The 21,225-nt window shown below is 42.7% G+C and overlaps 1 protein-coding gene across 1 annotated transcript in view; it reads left to right on the top strand.

Annotated features, from left to right (window-relative positions):
* The window catches only part of LOC145349371 (melatonin receptor type 1B-like), an 84,683-nt gene extending 68,140 nt beyond the window's left edge, over positions 1-16,543 (top strand). Inside the window, exon 2 of the mRNA XM_080197886.1 lies at positions 15,672-16,543. Within this exon, the coding sequence (XP_080054012.1) occupies positions 15,672-16,543 (872 nt within the window). The remainder of the gene's footprint in view (positions 1-15,671) is intronic.
* The last annotated feature ends 4,682 nt before the right edge of the window (positions 16,544-21,225 follow it).

The raw sequence follows: 21,225 nt of genomic DNA, 5'->3' as shown, positions 1-21,225 counted from the left end.
CAAGCCTTTGAATTATTCATTACAGGATTGTGCAGATCTGTGCAGCATCCCCTCAATTAATTGTTAGTGTGCAGTTGGCAATACGAGATAATAATTATGCAGAAAAAGAAATAGAAATAAAATTAGCGATCACTGAGAGAAACCTGGAGACAAAAAGGCAAAGTAAAAGAAGAAAGAACTTGCATTTATTAAGGATTTTTCACAATCAATAACGGAACATGCCTTGCAGTCAGTGAAGCCCTTTTGCTTCTTACTGTTGTAATGTATGAAAATGTGGCTTGCAATTTGTGCACCCCAAGGTTCCACAGAAAACAATAAATGATTAGATAATCTGTTTCAGTGATGTTATTGAGGGGTCAGTATCGAATGGACAACAGGGGAGCTCCCTGCTTTTCTTTGAAGTGTGTAATGAAATGTACATACTCCTGCGAGAACTAACAGAGGCCCTCGGTTTAACATCTCCAGAGGGATTCTCTGGGTCCGCTAGCTCCCACCGAGCATCGAGCTGGCCTGGAAAATTGGAAGTCAGCGGCAAAATGGCTTTCATGCCAGGTGCCAAACCCATTACGATTCTGCTAAGCTGCACTTTCAACCCTGATCGGGTTCCTGGCCAAAGCAAGCGGAAAGCCAATAACTATTCAGACGGCCTCTGAAGCAAGTCATTAGTGGGTTAGGAGGCTGATTCAACAGCCACTTGAGATGCCCCCACCTCTCCAGCCAGAAGTCATACAGTTAGGAATTGGTATAGGTCCTTACAAGCGGGGCCCTCGTGGACTGAGCACCAAGGGACATCAAGGAGGTAAGATGCCACTTGAAAGTTATACAGAGGTGTTCGGGGAGAGGTCTCACAAAGTACCTGTGACTAGTGCTGTTTGTGCTGGTGGTTAGGAGGTGATCTCAGGGATACAGGTATCCGTGAGATCACAGATACCCTGTATGCCCAGGCATCTAATTATATCACCTTCCAGCTGGACCAGGATGCCTGGGCTGCAGGATTATCTGCCATCACTGGGATGCCCCAGGTCCAGGGGGCATTAGATGGCACTCATGTTGCCCTTCTAGCTCCGTCTCAACATGGGTTGCTCTTCATTAACAAAAAGAGATAGCATTCCATGAACATCAGCTGGTGTGCCTCCACCTCCTGAACATTATGCATGTCTATGCACATTACCCTGAGAGTGTGCATGACCCCTACATCCTGGGACAGTTGGAGTTACTCAACATGCTCAAGGCCACTCTTAGCTGAGGGGATGGCTAGTGGGCGACAAGGGCTACCTGCTGAGATCATGGCTGATAGTGCCTGTGTAGAGGCCCCAGACTGAGGGGAAAACCCATTACAATGAAGCCCACTCTTCCACCGGGAGTATCATTGAGCAGTGCATAGGCCTGAAGGTGTGGTTCCGCTGTTTGGATTGTTCTGGCAAGACGCTCCAATATAACCCCCAGAGGGTGACGTGGATAGTGGTCGCTTGCTGTATGCTGCATAACTGTGCACAGCAGCACGATGACATGGAGAAAATGGAGGAGGAGGAATACACAGCCTTGTCAGAGGAGAAGGACTATGATGGTGCAGATGAGGGTGCCCAGGGAGCTGAGCGTCCAGTGGCCAAGATTTTACAGAGGCGCTGGAACAGGAAGGCCCTCATTACATTCTGATTTGAGGTATAAGAGTTTCATTGTCCAGAAGATCAATCCCCACCATCCCCCGCCACTGATCTTCATATGCTGACTTGACCGGGCCCTTTGATATCCATTTTTCCTCATTCTGATCTCCTTCCCATTCCCTTCCCCCAATCTTTCAGCTCCATGTCCTCCTCTCCCGCTCTTACAACATTCCTCACACTTCCCCTCCCTCTCCCCCATAAAGAATCAGTGAGGCATCATACCAGGGTGATGCCCGAGGATGGCAGTGTTAGTGGGTCCTATTGCAAGGCTGGAGGGTGATGATGATTTGTTGTGAGTGAAGCTGTGTTACTCATCAGCATCTGAAGTCTGACTCCAGCCTTTCTGAGCACATCCCACTTACCCCGTGGCTCATCATTGATAGATGAATGGGTTCACTTCATTCCACGTAACTGTAAGAGATTGGGTGTGGAGAGGCTTAAGGGTAGATCTTCGGGTCTTGGACTAGTAATGCTTTCAGAGGCGGGTGTGTAACGCTGTTGGTCTCAAAAACCCCTTATTAGGAACAAGTGCAGAGGCCCGGTGGGAAGACTACCAGATGTGCAATAGCAGTAGAGTGGTTCTCATCAGAAAGTGCCCCAAAAGCCTGTCCATGAATGTTTCCCACCACAGTGAGTGTCTTTGTGCTGGTGTTTAGTGTTGGTGAATACAGTGTATCCTTCCTGGCCAGAGTTGTAACCCAGGGTGTTGGATGCAAACCTAGATGGCCTGGTCTCATCCAATGGCGATCCTGCAAGACAAAAGACATAGTGTCAGCTGGTCGAGATGTCAAGGGTATGGCGGATGATGCATCATCTCGATCACGGTGCTTTGGGCTCTTACTTGCTCAGGTCCTGTTGACCCCATTGTCAGTGACAGCTTACTCTGGAGTCTCACCCGCTATTTCCAGGGCCTTCTCCTCAAGAGGGGGTGAGGAATCATATACCACGGAGATGTCCACCATCCGTCTTCACCCACTCCCTCTTGTTAAAGGCAGTCTTTGCCTATGAGGACACGGTGAGAGGTTGGCCTGACTAGGATGGGGGCTGATAGCTGATGGCATGTGTGACCATGGGACCAGACCAATCAGTGGGTGTGATGTGGATGGCAGGGTTTGGGGTGGTTTCTGATGGAGATTCTGTGTCACAATGTTAGAAGTTGGCGCTGTGGGATAGAGGGGATTTAAAATGAGATGGCAGAAGTTAGGGACATGTATGATGCCAGGGACAGGGAAGTAGGCACTCAACCTTGCTGACTGGAGCAGGTTATTCATTTTCTTGTGGCATTGTATGCCCACCCTCCTGGTGAAGCTCTCGGCACTTACTGCCTCGGCCACTGCTTCCCATGCCTCCGCTACCTCGGCTGAAGGCAGCCTGCTGCCAATTCTCAGGAAGAGGGTGGCTCTCCTCTCCTCCACAGCCTCGAGCATCCTCTCCTCCTCTGACTTGAGGATTTGTGAAGCAGACATCTTCCCAGTCATATTGCTGGCTGGAGTGAGAGTGCTGTGGAAGGGAGCGCTGAAATACTGCACCTGGTTGGAGTGGGCTAATAGTTGAATCCCGATTGCCAGGCATCAGAGAATCTGTGTGAAACACGTGGTGGGGGTTGGGGGAGAACCGGTCCATTAACATTTTCTGAATTGTAAATGCAGATCACTGGTCGAGCTGAAGGGAATCACTCCAGCTTTCCAGCTGGTGTAAGCATTTGTCCCAGTTTGGGAGAATTGCAGCCCTCGTCTGAAAGTACACATTTCCCTCAATAACTGCATTGAAATAACAGAGAGAAAGAGAGTATAAAGAAATAGAGAGACATAGGGGAGTGAGAGAAACATACAAGGGGCCTTAGTGTCCCCCGCTGGCACTGGGCAGCATGTTTCAAATGGGATTCACTCACCTTAAAGATGCTGGTGAGCATATTTTGAGCAGCCCACCAGTCAGCCCCGCTGATAAGAGGCCAGGCTGCCATTTTTAAAGTGCCGTCCAATCTCTGCTCTCAAGGATAGGCCCCTCTCCCCCCAAAAAATTAAATGGTGCCTCCCCCCTTTATTGACTATGGAAGTATCACCAACCCACAAATAACGGGTGACCCATACCCCCTTCCCCACACCATACGGACATGAGCGTGACTGGACCTTTCCTGCCCCTCCGGCATTACAGAGACCCAGTTAGCAACGCTCGCCCGTCAGGCTGCCCACCCAGCCCCCCTTTCCTCTCAGAACACACACACAGCACCCTCTTCAGGCCATGTGCCTTGGCAGTGCCCATGGTGCACTATCCACTGGCACCTGGCATCAATTTCTATTTTTTTTTGCCCGAGTCTCCAGGCCATCATATGACTCTCTAGGCACTAGCAGACCCAGAGAATATCCCCCCTCCACCCCCTGTATTTTTAATACAGAAGAGGCTGTTGCATAGACAAATTTGTGCTAATTTAGTGAGAAGCAGGATGAAAGGACTTACCAAAAAATACTTGAAGCAATTTCAATCATTTGCCTTTTTTTAAAGGTATCATTTCAAGAATGTTAATTATTGATTGACTTCATAAACCCTTTGTAGTTTTTCCTTAGTACTATGTCTTCCCTGCCAAATTTTGATTGAAAATTTCCTACTTGTTCAAGTTGTTGCAATCGTAGGCATATGATATTATAACGCAAGGTGTTAGCGTGTATAAATGTAATCGCTATAATGTCCACTTTCATGTATTATGAACAAAGCACACACACGATGTAAGATCTTTTATAGATGTACTTGTTTAACAACAGCTAGAAAAGGAGAATTTGCTTTTTGTACCAAGCAAGTCTAATGTGTTATTTAACTCAGTGAAATATCTTAATGTCATTGATCACATATGCTGTCAATGAGATAAGCTGCCAACAGCAGTGAATTTCTGTTTGATGTGAGAGTTTGAGCACTTCCATATTCAAAATAAATAGCATGACCCAAGAAGAAACAGCAAAGAAAATAAAGCCTAGGACAGCAATGATCTGTCTTCTGGTAACAATGGGGATGAACACAGTAAAAGTCTGACAACACCAGATTTTAGTCCAACCAATTTATTTGATAGTGAGTTTACTATCAAATAAATTGGTTGGACAAAAACCTGGTGTTGTCAGACTTTTTACTGTGTTTACCCCAGTCCAATGCCGGCACGTCCACATCACAACAATGGGGATGGACAGAGGTGGAGAGAATTTTGTCTGTGTGCTACACACAGCTAAATCATGAAAGGATTCTTTTACAGCTTCATTAGCTCATGCTTTCACTTCTAAAATCTGCCTGTGAGCCCCATGGGCTCTTCACTACTCTTTCAACTGTTCTACCATTTAATGAATACTTCCTCTCTTCTTCCCTTAAATGCTACACCTCACACCTCATCAAATTCAATTTGCCATCTCACTGCATGAACTGCCATCCTGTCTTCATTTTCCTGAAGTTACTTAAAAGTATCTAGAGATAGGAAATAGAGGAAATCTTCTTCATTAAGAAAAGGAATTTTATGTGTCCTTCTAAGCTGAATCTGTCGATGTGATGAATAAACCAAAGATTTTCCATTTTTCTTGTGCCTTCCTTCAGTAAATCGATGTAGAGTCTTTCACACTAAAGTCACTGAAGCAAAGTGTAAAACTGAGTGTCAGATATCTAAATGTATACTAATACTCTGTTCCCATGGGGGTCAGTTTAGCTCAGTTGGCCAGACAGCTGGTTTGTGATGCAGAGAGAAATGCCAACACTGCGAGTTCAATTCCTGTACTGGCTGAAGTTTTTCTGGAAGGCTCAGTCTTCTGAACCTTGCCACTTGCCTTAGGTGTGGTGGTCCTCAGTTTAAATCACCACCAGTCAGCTCTCCCCCTCAAAGAGGAGAGCAGCCTATTGTCATCAGGGATTATGGTGACTTTACTGGATGTATATGTGGTCCATGCCTCAGACTAACAAAATTGGATGGGATACCAAATGGTATAGGATCCAACTGAAATACGGGAGAATCTAGCCACTTCTCCTTGCCATTCAATACCATTACTATTACTTAATACTCATCATAAATATCCTGAGGGTCACCATTGGCCAGGAAGTTAACTGCAGCAGCTGCATAAATGCTGTGATTAAAAGAACAGCTCAGATTATGGGAATTCTGTGGTAAGTAACTCACTTCCCTAATCCCCAAAGCCTTTCTACCTCCTATTTGCATTAATCAAGAGAAGATAATGCAGAACCTCAAGCAGAGGCAGTGAACCAGAGAAGGCCCTTTAGTGACTTCCATTTTGATAATTGCAGAGGAGGAATTGCTGGAGAAAAACCCACAATATGGCATATCTGGCTTTTAGAAGTAGGGATGGGGAACAGTTGAGAGCAGGAGGTGGGCTGGGGGTGTTGCAGTCTTCCAGTTGTTTGCTGAAATAATTAAATATCATACAGCCAACATATTTAGCTGATTTTGGCAGCCATTAAAAAATAATAATGTGTTCAATGATGATTTATTACCCTCTTACCTTGACAGCTTTAATCAGTATCTTTTATCTCCCATAGGCCCATCCAGCATGCCTCTGGAGGAGGACAACAATTACCGGCATAAGTGCCTTTATGCTGCAAACCCAAACAATAACATCTACGTTTTCTCATTATTTGTTTCCATGGCAATATCATGGAAAACAACTCGGATTTCAAACTAACTGCATAACCTAAGAGAGACAACACGTTGGAGCAGCCAAGGGAAGCAATGTATTGTCTGGGTTTGACAACATTTTAACTCGACAAGATATTACCAATCCCCACCTTGGAAATGTATTTTTGAAATGCAGGTTTTTATATGCTTGTTGTGGGTAGATAACACGCTGAACGAAAGACAAAGATGTCACTCAGAAAGAGGAAACACTGTCATGGGACTCGTGCACACAGCCCACCTGCATAAGTTCATAAACCTCCGAGAAACCACCCAGACACGATGTTACGTTGTCACAAGTCTCTCATATGTACAAGCGAGCAGGAGCAGATGCTGGAGGCAGGTACTAAGATAGAAAATCCCAAGTGGAGGGTAAAGGACCCTCCAGGAGAAACCTCCAGGCTGGTCTTCCTGAAAAGTGGCATCATGGGACTCCCATTGGCACTCCAGCTGGCAGGCAAGACCTCCTCAACAATATTTTGCCCCGTGTCCTTTCTCTCAGCCCAGTAGAGCAACAGGTGTTTAAAGGGAAGACTGTTCAATACAGTTCTTTCCTCCTCACCTGCAGACCAAAGTGAAGCTGCATAAACTCTTTCAGCTTGATTTGAAGATTGTCAGCCTGGAATTTTACAGTTACTGATGTGAACCCCACAGTAACAGAACTCAATCTCAGAGAAGTAAAAGCATACCCTCAGAACACTGAGCAAATTTCTTTCAATGACACAAGAAAGCAGATGTGAGGTCTCTGTATATTCGAAATATTCCTTGCCTGTCACTTGGCCAACACTCCACTTTCACCTTGATTTTCCTCATGAGTTGCAGGAAGCCTGGGAAACTTGTGCGCACACAGTTAGAGATACAAATCCAAGATAAAGAAGCAGATAACACGTACTCAACATATTTAAATTGTACATTGTCTGTATGCACACAGCAGATTGTGCTGAGGTAGAGATAGAAGTCAGTGGGTTGGGAATTTTAATCCTGTTAATCTGTTGCCTATTAACACACTCACCCTCCGCTTGTCAGATTAAGTTTCCACTCCTATATCTCTATGTCCATCTTTTCTTCAACACCCTTCTAACTGACATGATTTGTGCTTCTGTCACTACTCAGGCAATGGATTCTGTAGTCTTACAACTCACTGTGTAAAAATATTTCTCTTCTTCTTTGTCCCAACTCTTTTACATGTTAATCTTACATCTACACTTGCTTGTTCTAAGCACCTTAATCATTTTGAATGGTCTGTTTTTATTTGTCCTGTCCCATTCCTTCATAATTCTAGTTATCAACTGTAATTAGATCGCCCTATAATCTTTTCTTATCTAGAAATAGTCCTTGTTTTTAATCTTTTAGTCTTTAGTATTTCGATAGATCAAGGGCTATGGGGAAATGGCACAGGAAAGGAACCAAGGCCGACATAGATCAGCCATGATCATATTGAATGGTGGGTTTGGCTTGAAGAACCTAGTGATCTCCTCCTGCTTTTATTTTTTGTGTTCTTTTTATTTGCTTTGTCTCATATCAAGCAACATTGCATAGAATCTTGAAGCAAGTTTTGATGGATGCCGGAGATCTGAAATAAAAGTAGAAAACACTGGAAATCACAGGCTGTGATTCTCTGGGCCTGTCAGCTCCTGGCAGGAATCACGTTGGTCAGGAGAATAGGGCATTAGACACAAAATGGGTTTTGCAACAGTTTCCAAACCTGTTAGAATGCTCCCAGTCTGCCCAACCGGCTCCAACCAGATTCCCAACCAAAATGGGCGGGAACATGATAAATGTTCAAAGTGTCTACTTACCTCTGATTAGTGGGCTTGAAGCCCGATTCAATTCGTCCACCAGCCTCCACAATGGGATCTGTGCTGGATGGGCTTTTGTACAGGATTTGACAATCATGGACCTAGTGTGTTGGACACTGCGGGTCCATGGAAGCATCACCAAAACTTCAGCAAAAAGGGGCATCATCCCCTTACCACCACTCTAATAACAGGTCATCGATTCCCCAGAATCACATAGGCATTATGTCATGCCAAAAGATATACAGCTAGCTCGTCGCATCAGTGGGGAGCAGAGTTAAATCTCCCAGTACTTTGGGAGCAGGGTGGAGGAAAGCTAGCAAGCCCCCGCACTCCCCACTCCCCATCCCCGGGAGGGCACCTACTCAGGATCTCCTACCCCTTCAGACCACCACTCAGGTCCTCCTTCAGGCTATGGACTTGGCAGTACCAAAGTTGCACTGTCACCTGAACTCTGGCATTGACACTCTGGCCTGGTGCTTTGGGCTCTGAGGGGACTCAGGGAGGTAGTTCTAGTTGCCATTTGCCTCTCTGCAGTAGGAGGGTCCCCCAAAGTTCCTGTGGTCCTGGAGGTTGGGTGGTCAAGGGTTTGACCTCCCCATTCTCCGCCAGAATGAGGGTGTCATGCTGAATTGCCTTTCTAGCCCTGACAGACTTGAAGATTACCCCTGACATGGCGATTTCAGGCAGCCCTGTGATCAACATCTGCATTCTTGCCCATCAGCTGTGCAAATTGTGAAGTGGCCAGGTCACTTTAATCTCAATATGCACCCTTCTCCACCACACCCCACCCCATCACCTGGTAGGATTTTAAATCATGGCAACACTCCATTCTGCAGATTTCCTGAACTCCCTGTCAGAAGTTATAGGTGAGAGCAGATCTCTTTGAAGTCTCCTGACAAACAGGAAATATCAAATTCAGTTGGGGGTGGGGAAGCTGCACAGCTGTGGACTCAGCTTCAGTGTGTGCACACAGCTTTGATTTGAAGTTGCTAAAGCTTCCCAGCAAGCTGAAACCCTCTCTATTCCATTGAATACCCTTGATCCTCATTCTATTTCATGGTGCAGTACTTCGAAATAGGCTTCCATTGGCATCTTAATAGATTTCTACTCAGTCTCCAGTCAGCTATGATCTTTTACATTTCCTTTTTGCTTGAATGAATCTCAAATACCTCCATTGTTCCTACTCGCAATGTTTACAAAGATTCTAAGCCTGATTGACAGCTATGGGTTTTTTCAAAGGGAATATGTGAATTCACTTCTTCCTTTGCAGATCACTTAATCTGTTACCCTATTTGACATTGACCAATTTTGATAATTATTGTGGTGTGAGATAATACTACAAGATAGCCTTAAATCACATTGGTGATTTAGTGAATGATAGTTAAAACTATATCGAAGCAACTTTCATGCAGATACAGGTCTGTTGGATTGTTTCCACATCAATACCTTAAAGATTGCAATGCATTTTCTGCCAACCTATTTGAAGCAGGGTGGTATGGGGTTGTTTGCATGTGTTGGATATCATTTGTCTCAACAAAGTGTTGAAACTCTTGGGCTGTGAAAGTGATGCTGTTGTCAGAAACGATTACCTCTGGTAAGCCATGTATTGTGTCACAGCTTCTCTATTGTGGCTGATGTGGTTGTGAAATGTCTGGTTTGAATGGCATGCCAATTTAAGTGTGCGGCCACCAGGATCAAAAACATCATCCCCATGAAAGGTCAGTAAAGTCAATATGGAGTCTTGACCCAGGACAGCCAGGTCACTGCCAGGGTTGTAAGTTTGATGCGACAGAAGGGTCTGCTGCATTTGGCAATGTTGACCACACTCTCTATCTCCTTTTCAATTCCTGGCTACCAAATGTAGCTCCAGGCCAACCCCTTCATTTTGATTTTTGCAGGATGTGCATTGTGCAACTCCTGGAGGACTGGCTATTGCCTCGGGGATGGTACCATCCCTTGGCTCCCATGCAATAGTGCCCCAGTTTTGCAATTGATTTTATCCCAAGGCTGAAAGTAGGCCAGACTTGCTCAGATTAGTCAAAATGCCAGCCTGTCAAAACCATTCTCTTCACTTTCAAAAGGACTGGGTTTCCCGAGTCCATGTCTTAATATGGGCCAACAAAATGGGAAGAGTATCCAGAAAATTCAAAACAATGCCCATCTCCCTTGGAATGGGAGGCATAGATACCGTCTGTGAAAGTGGGAGCTGACTTAGAGCATCAGCATTAGAGATTTGTGGCCTTGACCTGTGTTGAAAAGTGTAGCTGTAAGCAGCCAATAGCGAGGCACATCTTTGTACTCTGGCCTATGTGATTGGTGGAACCAGCTTATCTTCATGAAACAGTTTTAATAACGGCTTGTGGTCAGAGATGATGGTGAAGAGGTGGCTGTAAACATATTGATGGAACTTCTTGACAGCATATATGACCGTCAGACTCTATCGATCTGTGACTATTTCCTTTCAGCATCAGACAAGTCCTGAAAGCAAAACTGAGAGGTCACTCCATGCCATCTTCTATCTTATAGGGAAGTATGGCCCCTATGTGTTAAAGTGATGTATCACACATTATTATCTGCTTGCTTGGTTGAAATGGATGAGTATAGGGCCTGTTTCACTTGGTCTCTGACAATCCTGGGCTGCCCAAATAGATACCCTATTCCTAGGATAGAAGACCTTTAGTCAAAACTGGCAGAAGGCCTCAAGTACACAAAATTGGACTTAAATCGTGTGTACCAGCAGTTTGAGCTGGAGGAAGACTCAAGGAAATTTGTCAGCATTAATACACAAAAAGGCTTATTCCAATGTACGAGGTTGCCCTCAGCATTTTATCTGCAGACACTAAATCTTTCAGCGCACCATGGAAAGCCTTCTGCAAGGGATCCCAGGAGTTGTCATGTATCTGGATGATGTCTTAATAATCTGGGTGTCACGTGGAGAGCGTAGGACTAATTTGGAGGAAATCCTCAAGAGATTCAAAGAAGCTGGTATCTGCTTGAAAAGAGAAAAATTAATTTTCAGGCTGAAAAGGTTTATATTTAGAATTCAAAGTTGATGCAAAAGGCTTTCACCTACTTGATGAAAAGGTAAAGGTAATAAAAGAGGTGCCTGTACTAAAGAACATGACAGAATTGAAGTCCGTTCAAATTTACCTAAGATGGCTGTCTTTACCAAATTTGTCTACCATTTTGGCATCCTTACATCAACTTCCAAAAAAAATCAATGTTGGCAATGCTGATCAATCAATGATGATTTTTTTTGGAAGTTGATGTAAGGGTGCCAAGTTGGTAGACAAATTTGGTGAAGACAGCCATCTTAGGTAAATTTGAACGGACTTCAATTCTGTCATGTTCTTTAGTACAGGCACCTCTTTTATTACCTTTACCTTTTCATCAAGTAGGTGAAAGCCTTTTGCATCAACTTTGAATTCTAAATATAAACCTTTTCAGCTTGAAAATTAATTTTTCTCTTTTCAAGCAGATACCAGCCTCTTTGAATCTCTTGAAGACTTCCTCCAAATTAGTCCTACGCTCTCCACGTGACACCCAGATTATTAAGACATCATCCAGATACATGACAACTCCTGGGATACCTTGCAGAAGGCTTTCCATGGTGCGCTGAAAGATTTAGTGTCTGCAGATAAAATGCTGAGGGCAACCTCGTACATTGGAATAAGCCTTTTTGTGTATTAATGCTGACAAATTTCCTTGAGTCTTCCTCCAGCTCAAACTGCTGGTACACACGATTTAAGTCCAATTTTGTGTACTTGGGGCCTACTACCAGTTTTGACTAAAGGTCTTCTATCCTAGGAATAGGGTATCTATTTGGGCAGCCCTGTTGATGGTCAACTTGTAATCACCATAAATCCTCACTGTGCAGTCTGGTTTTAACTGGAACTATTGAAGCAGCACACTTGGAGAATTATACCAGTTCAATATCCCTAGTTCTCCCAATTGCTTCGACCCAACCTTCAATTGTTTATTGTAAGGCATAAGAGACAGGCTGGGCTCTGAAAAAATGTTGGTGTTGACCCAGGCTTCACATAACCTTTGGCCTTAATTCCTTGTATGCACCACAACTCTCTCTGAAAGACTTCTTGATACTTGTACCACAGCTCCTGGAAAACCCATCTATGATGTTGAATATTTCAGTTCAACTTGATTCACTTCAGCCAGTCTCATCCCATAAGGCTTCGCCTCTGTCCTTTAACTATCATCAGGATAGCTGGGCAGACTAGTGCTTGTGAAACATGGGTATTAATGTCTACCCATTATCTTCAGACCCTCTCTGATACAGGTTGCCAACTTGGCCATTGTAATGCTAAGCCTCCAGAGTTGCAAATTTTCCTGTAAGTACTTGCATCTTTGCTCTCCTATTACTGTGACCAAAGCATCTGTGTCAACCTCAATAGTTAATACATGTCTGTTAACCATGAGGGAGATTTCGATAGGGGCTGTTTGACTTAACCTGACACTGTTGAGCTTATAAACTTACAGCTTCTCTTCCAAATCTTCCCCAATCTTGTTCACTGGTGTCCTCACCTTTTTCTTCTGGAAACTAGGTGCCATCTGTCTGACTCTGCATCTGGCTTGTGTGTGGCCTTTCCAATTACATCTGAAACAAATGAACTCTTTATATTTGCATCTGTGTTGGGGATGCTAATGCTCATCAAACCCTTGTGCCTGACGATTTCTCTTGCTCCGCTGGGCCCTAGCTACTGGTATTCCAAGAAGACGCCATTTCCCACCAAATTTTGTTCACCTTGCCCAGCATGTCTTGCAGTTCAAAAGCTCCCTGTTCAGCGCCCTTAGTCACTTGAGCCAATTCAACCGGTTTACCCAAGGATATTTTAATTTCTGCCAGCACCTTCTACTGAATATTCAAACTGTTAGTATTGCAAATGAGATAATCACACAATGCATCACTTAAGGATGAACCAAGCTCAGTGTTCAGCCATATGGTGAAAGCTGGCAACAAAATCAGAAATTGTCTCCCCAGGTCCCTCACAGTTAAGTGGAATTTATATTGCTGCACATTAATGGCGGGTCAAAGATTGTAGTGCTCACTTACAATTGCAACTAGCTGGTGAAAGGATTTAGTATCTGGTGCCTATAGCGGTATAAGGCTTCTTATGAGGTTAAACATTTAAGGGCCGCAAACTGAGGGTAAAGTAACTTCCTGGTTTTCTTCTGAAGTTACTTCATTGGCTGTGAAAATATATCAAAGTCTTTCGATGTACTGGCCCCAACTTTCAAACTCAAGGTCAAATGGATCAATTTTCCCAAACAGTAGCAACTGTTGTTGGTACTATGACTTCTTACCTTCTTTGCTAGTTTTCAAGGGACTCACCCATGTCTGCGTGGGTTTCTTCTGGATGCTCTGGTTTCCTCCCACAGTCTGAAAGACGTGCTGGTTAGTGCATTGGCCATACTAAATTCTCCCTCAGTGTACCGAACAGATGACGGAGTGTGGCGACTGGGGGATTTTCACAGTAACTTCATTGCCTCATTAATGTAAGCCTACTTGTGACACTAATAATTAAACATCCCCCTCAGATGTTAATATCTTAGACTGTAGGCTGACTTATTCTCATTGCCAATATTGTTGTGTGAGGTAACACAAAGAGAAAGCCTTGAATCATAACAGTGATTTATTGAACAGTTAAAATTATATACAAACAAGTTCAGTACAGATACAGCTCTCGTCCCAGTGACTCCTCTGCTCACACTGCCCTACCACGTACCACATACCACAACTGGGCTTGAACACCCAATAGGCAGAGGTTCATGTGCTTCTTTCTGATAGGCACTAGGAGGGCCATGTGATCTGCAAATAATCACCCCTTAAAGGGGCCATATCACACCAAGCATCTTATTGATAAACCATTAGCAGCTTCCTCTGTACCATTAATGATGTAATGTGTGAAATTTTTATTAACATAATTCAGAACCAATGCAGTTACCAAAAGATGGTGCACTGAAATATACAAATTAGCCCATCTGTCATCAGCTATTGTGGGTATTATAAAGAATGTGTTTTGCCTTCATGGAGTTTTGCGCAGAACTGTTGGGATCAGCCTGGTGCTGGTATGTACTTTAGGTAAATTAACATCAGGCTGAAATTAATCATTACATCGGGTCGGGACTTAACCCTTCTCATTGTTGAAATACTGCTAATATTGTCCTGAAATAACCCCCATTCGTCCTGAAATAACCTATATTGTTCACAGTTGCATAATATTTGTTTTTTTACTAGCTATGTTAAATTTTACATGTATAGATATTTTTCCTGTGAAGTCGTTAGTTATTCCAAGACTGAACCATCTTCAGCTGCTTCATCAATGGCCTTCCTTTGACAGCATCGTAAATATACCTACACAACATGGACTGTAGTAATTCAAAAAGATGGCTCCTAATTACCTTCTCAAGGGCAGTTAGGAATGGGCAATGAATGCTGATGTTACCAATGATTTCCATCCAAGAAAGTATATCTTTTTAAAATCAGAAGTTAATCTACTTCAAGCTGTTAGCTGCTCTGGTTTAGTCTGGACTGTTCCATTTTTGAATGTGCAAATTTAGAAATATCTCAAGTGAGTCCACTTTAAGGAAATTTATTTTGGGAAGATGAGGTAAATTACACTTTGAGCTGAAATCTTTCTGGGGTAAAACCCAGAGTCTGATTACAATTCATTACTTTTTCTACACTTCTGAATTACAATTCACAAATCTAAATGTCATTACAAGGAGTGCAGTTACCTCATTACACTACAAGAAGCAGTAGGTATGACCAATGGGTTAAATAATTGGTTGACAAGGCAGAAATTGTTTCACATAATGCTATAGGGCAGCACTGTGGCACAGTTATTAATACTGCTGCCTCACAGCACCAGGGACCTGGGTTCGATTCCCGACTTGGGTCACTGTCGTGTGGAGTTTGCACATTCTCACCGTGTTAGCATGAGTAGCCTCCGGGTGCTCCAGTTTCCTCTCATAGTCCAAAGACGTGTATGCGGGTTAGGTGGATTGGCCATGCTAAATTGCTCCTTAGTGTCGGGGGACTAGCTAGGATAAATGCATGGGGTTATGTGGATAGGGCTTGGGTGGGATTGTGGTTGGTGTAGGCTTGATGGGCTGAATGGACCCCTTCTGCACTGTTGGATTCTATTTCCCACGTTGTTAACTTCCCAGTTTCTTGCTGCATTCTTTCTTAAAATGCAATTATTATAAAGATGCAGATGTTTTTATCTTAGGAGAGACTTCAAAGTCCTGTTTGCAATAAATTGAGTCTTCCCCCGCCCACCCTGTCTCTCTCTCTAGATTTGCTTTAGAGGGACTGTGGACTGAGTTAGTAACGCTTTGCCAATGACTCCTAATACTTAAAATCAATACCTGGTGTTAAATCAACAAATATGGCAGCCATTCTCTAGTAGCGAGGTTGTGCAATGTCAAAAAGATGAATGATGAGTAACCTACACTGATAGAAGTCATTGTAGAATGCCCTAGGGGTAAATGATGATTAAGTTTGGTTTAACAGTTCTTTCTTTTGTTCTCTTGCAGGTAATGTGTTTGTTGTAAGCTTGGCGTTTGCTGACCTTGTCGTGGCTGTGTATCCATATCCAGTAATACTCTTTGCAATTTTTCACAATGGATGGTTCCTTGGTGACATTCACTGTAAAGTGAGTGGCTTTTTGATGGGTCTAAGTGTGATAGGTTCAATTTTTAATATCACAGCAATTGCAATAAACAGATACTGCTACATCTGTCACAGTCTGACTTATGACAAATTATATAGCTGGCGCAACACAATGATCTTTGTGTTCCTGGTCTGGGCATTAACAATGCTTGCAATCGTACCAAATTTTTTTGTTGGATCCTTACAGTATGATGCCCGCGTCTACTCCTGTACATTTACTCAGACAGTTAGTTCCTCTTATACCATTGTTGTGGTGGTCGTTCACTTCCTGGTTCCTATCACAGTGGTGTCATTTTGTTACCTGCGAATCTGGATTTTGGTGATTCAAGTGAGGAGGCGAGTCAAAACGGATGTGAGGCCAGGACTGAAGCAAAGTGACTTCAGAAACTTTCTGACTATGTTTTTAGTTTTTGTGCTTTTTGCATTTTGCTGGGCCCCCCTGAACTTCATTGGCCTAGCTGTGGCTATCAATCCACAGAAGATTGCACCAAAAATCCCAGAGTGGCTCTTCGTCCTTAGTTACTTCATGGCCTACTTTAACAGTTGCCTTAATGCAATTATATATGGACTGTTGAACCAAAACTTCAGAAAAGAATATAAAAGGATCATAACCTCCTTGTGGGCACCACGCCGTTTGTTTCAAGAAACATCCAAAGGTGGAACTGAGGCACAGAAGACAAAACCGTCACCGGCAATAAATAATAATGATGATCAGGTTAAAGCAAACTCTGTGTAAAGTTATTCATTTACTCAAATATGCTGGTCTGCAGTTTCCAATCATGTGTATTCGGAAATCCTTGGTTCATGTTGTAAAAACAAAATCTTTCAAGGTGATATTTCTGTTTACGGACTTTTTTGTTGTAATCGCCATGCAACAATTTTGATTTTTGTCAATACTGAAGTGATGAATTGAGGCTCTTATAGCTGGTGGAGATAATCATGGAGTAGGGCCTGAATGAACATTTGCGTTGCATCAATACAGATGCCCTAGCATCAAAATCTTAGCTGATATGCTTTGCCATATATAAAGGAATGTTTCAACCCTCCAGCCATTCAGCTACTATCTCAATCACACCAAACTATGAACTCACCCTTCTTCATGCCTATCAAACATGGATGGATGGATTTTCAGGAACATTTCAACTTGGCCCAATCTGTTTCCGGAGAAAGATCTTCATTGCCGTGGGTCAGGTTAGGTCTGGATTTGGGTAGTTGACCCAGGAAAAGATTTGGAGAAAGCCAGAAGGGCTATCCTGGCAGGATGTTCAGAAGGCACACCTGAGTGCTTTGCAATCTCATCCCTGGTAAAATAAAAACAAATGGGTGGTATCAGTTCAGCCACCCAGTAAACATCGCACCTTATTGTTATTTCCAGTGAAGTCAACCAAATTAAAGTGTGAAGCACTTCACTGGTGCGGATCAGCCATTCTTTTTGCATTTGCAATTTGGTTCTTATCAAAACTAACAATTTAGCCTATTTTACATCATTGTCAACACTCCAAATTATCCCAGATAAGAACTGACGCCCACTTACTTCAAATAAAATGTTTACATTCAAGCAAAGGGGCATTACTGAAATAAATGGATTTGAATAAAAACGAATTGGAAACCTTTAAGACATTCTATATGAACAAAATCGCTTTTTCATACAGAATAGTGAATGGTAATATTAATTTATTTATCAGATTTTCTAAACCTGTAAGGATTATGTGGTGCGGTGATATGTTGAAGAAATTTACATTAAAAATTGTTAATGAAGAGCAATTAAACAGCGGGAAAGTTTGTTCAAACTGGTTCTGAATAACTTGGAAGTTCTTACGTGTCCCCTGCGGTGTAGCTGAGATTAACAGGTTTTCATTCTTCTTCCTGAGCAACCATCCATAAAATAATCACACGTCCACACAGATACATGTAATTTTTGCCTTCATTTAACCTTTTCACTGTTATAATGAATTTTTTAAAAACTATATTTTACATTACGCTCAAATTGAAGTTTGCTTTTAGTCCTGTTTATGTACACAATTGAAGAATGTCACTCTATCATTATATAATTTTATGTTAACCCAAACTAAGTACAGTGTTACAATCCAGTAGGGACCAGTAACTTTTTTACTCATCCAAGGGATGTGGGCTTTGCTGGCTTGGCCAGCATTTATTTCACAATTCCTTAGTTGGCCTTTTTGTAAAGTAGACAACATTTTGAAATCACAGTCGTGAAGAGAATACAGTCATAAAATCTCAGCCCATGAATTATCTTAGCAATCTACCCAGACACGGGTGATCACTCTGAGTCACAACTACCCTTTAAAGCACTGCCTTCCTTATAAAGGATTTCAGATCCTCTCTTTTGAGGATACAGCCTCATGTTTCCTTCAACAGCAACTCAAAATCAGTTTGAAAATTCTGTTGCTTCTCCTGCCTGCAATGAGTTGTCAGACAACAGTACTCCAGCTCCAATTGCCCCAGTGATAGCTTACCTTCAGGCTACTTAATCCTTTTTCCTGCGACTATGTCCCACTAAATTTACAAGTCCACACTACACCATCTAATCTGCAGCACGATCTCAGCTCGCAAACTGTGTCAAGCAAGACACTACTGCTTATGGGCTTTTCTTTGTCCCAGCTACCCGCTTCACAGAAGCAGACAAATGCACTTCAGCTTGCTAGAGTTGACCACTGTTCCTGGGTCTTTTGGAGCCCCACTGCCAGCTGCACTGAGCATCCACTTCTCCAGGGTCTGTTCTGGGCTTCATCTCCTCAACAGAGTGGGACTATCAACTGCTCCTGTGTTCTCCCTGAGCCCCAGCTCCCAGCTGCACTGGCCAACCAATTGGCCCAGGGCTTGTCTAAGTTCCAGCCCCACATTAGCACGGAGCTAATGACACTGCTTCTGATCCATGGAGCCAACCTTCTTCTTCACCTGTTCTAACTAATTGTCATGTCCACCCTTTTAACACGCTGCCTAGTAAACTTAATTATCGGGTCACTCTTTTTGTGTCAAAGCCCAGGTTCCTCCTTCCCACCCCTGTCTGCCATTGAACCAATGTTCCAGGCATGCCATAAATTGAAATCCTTCGCCCACGTCAAAAACACAAACAAAATTCAAACATAGATTCCCTCACAACAAGTTTGTGAAAGACGGAAACAAAATTAATTTTCATCTCTCAGTAACATTCTTTTGTGCAAATTTAATTGTAGCTTTAATATTGTCCCATAACTTCAAGTATAATAAAATATGTATTTTTGCAAATACCCCTATTGTGTAACATTGTGAAGGTTAATCACAAGTCTTTTGAGATGAAGGCACCAACAGATCACTGAACACATGCACGCCATGCAGTTCTTGTTTATTCCCTTGCAACAGTAGTTAATTTTTTTTAAGTTTATTTATTAGTCACAAGTAGGCTTACATTAACACTGCAATGAAGTTACTATGAAAATCCCCTAGTCGCCACACACTGGTGCCTGTTCGGGTACACCGAGGAAGGATTTAGCATGGCCAATGCACTTAACCAGCACATCTTTCGGAGTGTGGGAGGAAACCAGATCACCCGGAGGAAACCCACGTTTGTAGTTTGTTCTCTACAGTACAATTGTTGACATTGTGAATCAGGTCAAGGTCTGAAAAACAAGTCAATTGTATAATCAGACAAAACTTTGTCATGTACATGCCACATCACAGAAACCTGACACTCTTGTTCTTTTTATCTTTTTTTATTGTATAACTGGTGAGTGTTGCTTTTCATCAAATTTTCTTTGTGCAAAGAAACCCAATCTGTCAAATATCAGTGTTAACATATGGAGTGGCATTAAAGAGCAGACCAGTTACACAATGAGCCTAATAAATCAATGTCATGTAATTGTGCCCTTTAGGTATATCATTACATTTTCCACGTGGTCTTCTACAATGAAGATTTCCATGAAATAGATGTACATAAATGTGCTACTATACACTACAAGACAAGCAGAGAAGAGGCACACTGTGAACATCAAAAGTCTCAAAAATTCTTGCTTCTTTTACAAAACAATTTACATTTCACAGCCATTCCAGAATCAAACAAATTGATATCAAATCAGAAACTACAAATTCTGTTGATTTTTATTTCATTGTAATTTTCAAGTGTTGAACCAATCTTGTTACTGTGTTAAAATGCTATACTTAGTAAGTTCTGCAATCATAATTTTACATCACAGCTACACTTTTGGAACAAATGGAAAATGTGCCACATCATACGTGATAATGAAATATGACATGTTGAGCTGTACTCAAAATGTTGCTTTATTAAAAAAAGTTGTCAAATTTAACATGTTCACTTTCTTCAAAACGCAATTAGAATTAATCTTTATATGCGTGATTGACTTCAGAGACTGGATTTGATTAACAGCTTGTGGTTTCCTTCCTGGATAGTGGTGAAGAGTTTGCTTGCAAATTTCATTGAACAGACATTTTGGGGGAATTTTAATTTGACAATGTAGATGAGTTGGTGAATGGATGGCAGGTTAAAAAGGATTGAAATTGTTGGTGTGACTGGACGCCAGTAATAAACTGCTGACTTCTACCTTCAACCTCAGTGTGATTGGAAGTGCCTGGGACAGGTAGGTGGGTTAGCAAATGGTCAGTTATTTTCACCGTGATTTGACTTGTGGGCATGGATTTCCCAGGCATCACAAAACGCGCCAGGAAAATTCAGGCAAGGGGGCAATGATTTTTCAGGGGCTGAATAAGTGACAAACAAGAAATGCTTTAGATCCTAAGATCTCACACCTGCTTTCTTTCCTAAGTCAAAGGCTTTTGCTCATAGGACTGTTCTGAGTGTTTGCTTTCACTCCACTAGAGGTGATTTCCATTTCTTAGGACACCATTCCTATTATTTTGAGCCTAGATGTTGCACCACCTTTGAGTTTAGCGAGGGAATCGCTTATGTGACTTTACCTTGGACACCAGATGAAGAATAAGAGGTGTGGCAGCAGCACCATCACCAGAAATAGAAACACTACTACCTGGAGTAACAGCAGGCCTCGACTCATTACCTGCTACTCCATAAGTTAGTGAGGCTATGCACAGAGCTGCAGTTCACATGAGGCAATGACTCCAATTTAGGATTTACAGGCAGGGGAAAAGCCTCCTGGACATGACTGAGCACCAATGTCTCAGGACACCCCCTGTCAGATGGCCATTTGCATTTGTGACTCCCTGGAAGAAGACTCCTTCCAAGTGAACCAGATAAGCAATTGATACCCGTGGCTGTCAAAGTCACAACAGATTTCATTGTTTTCACCTCTGGCTCCTTTCAGCATTCAGTTGGTTATATTTGAAGAATTACACAATTTGCTGCTTTCTTGCACATCTTACAAGTGGCCCATGATAAGTTTGTCTGTTAGGCATGTCTGATGCTTTCCTCTGTGCCTCACTTACCAT

Source organism: Carcharhinus amblyrhynchos, chromosome 10, assembly GCF_965287045.1.
Source record: "Carcharhinus amblyrhynchos chromosome 10, sCarAmb.v2.hapA, whole genome shotgun sequence".
NCBI lineage: Eukaryota > Metazoa > Chordata > Chondrichthyes > Carcharhiniformes > Carcharhinidae > Carcharhinus > Carcharhinus amblyrhynchos.
The sequence above is the reverse complement of the archived record's forward strand: the minus strand, read 5'-3'. Positions and strand labels throughout refer to the sequence as shown.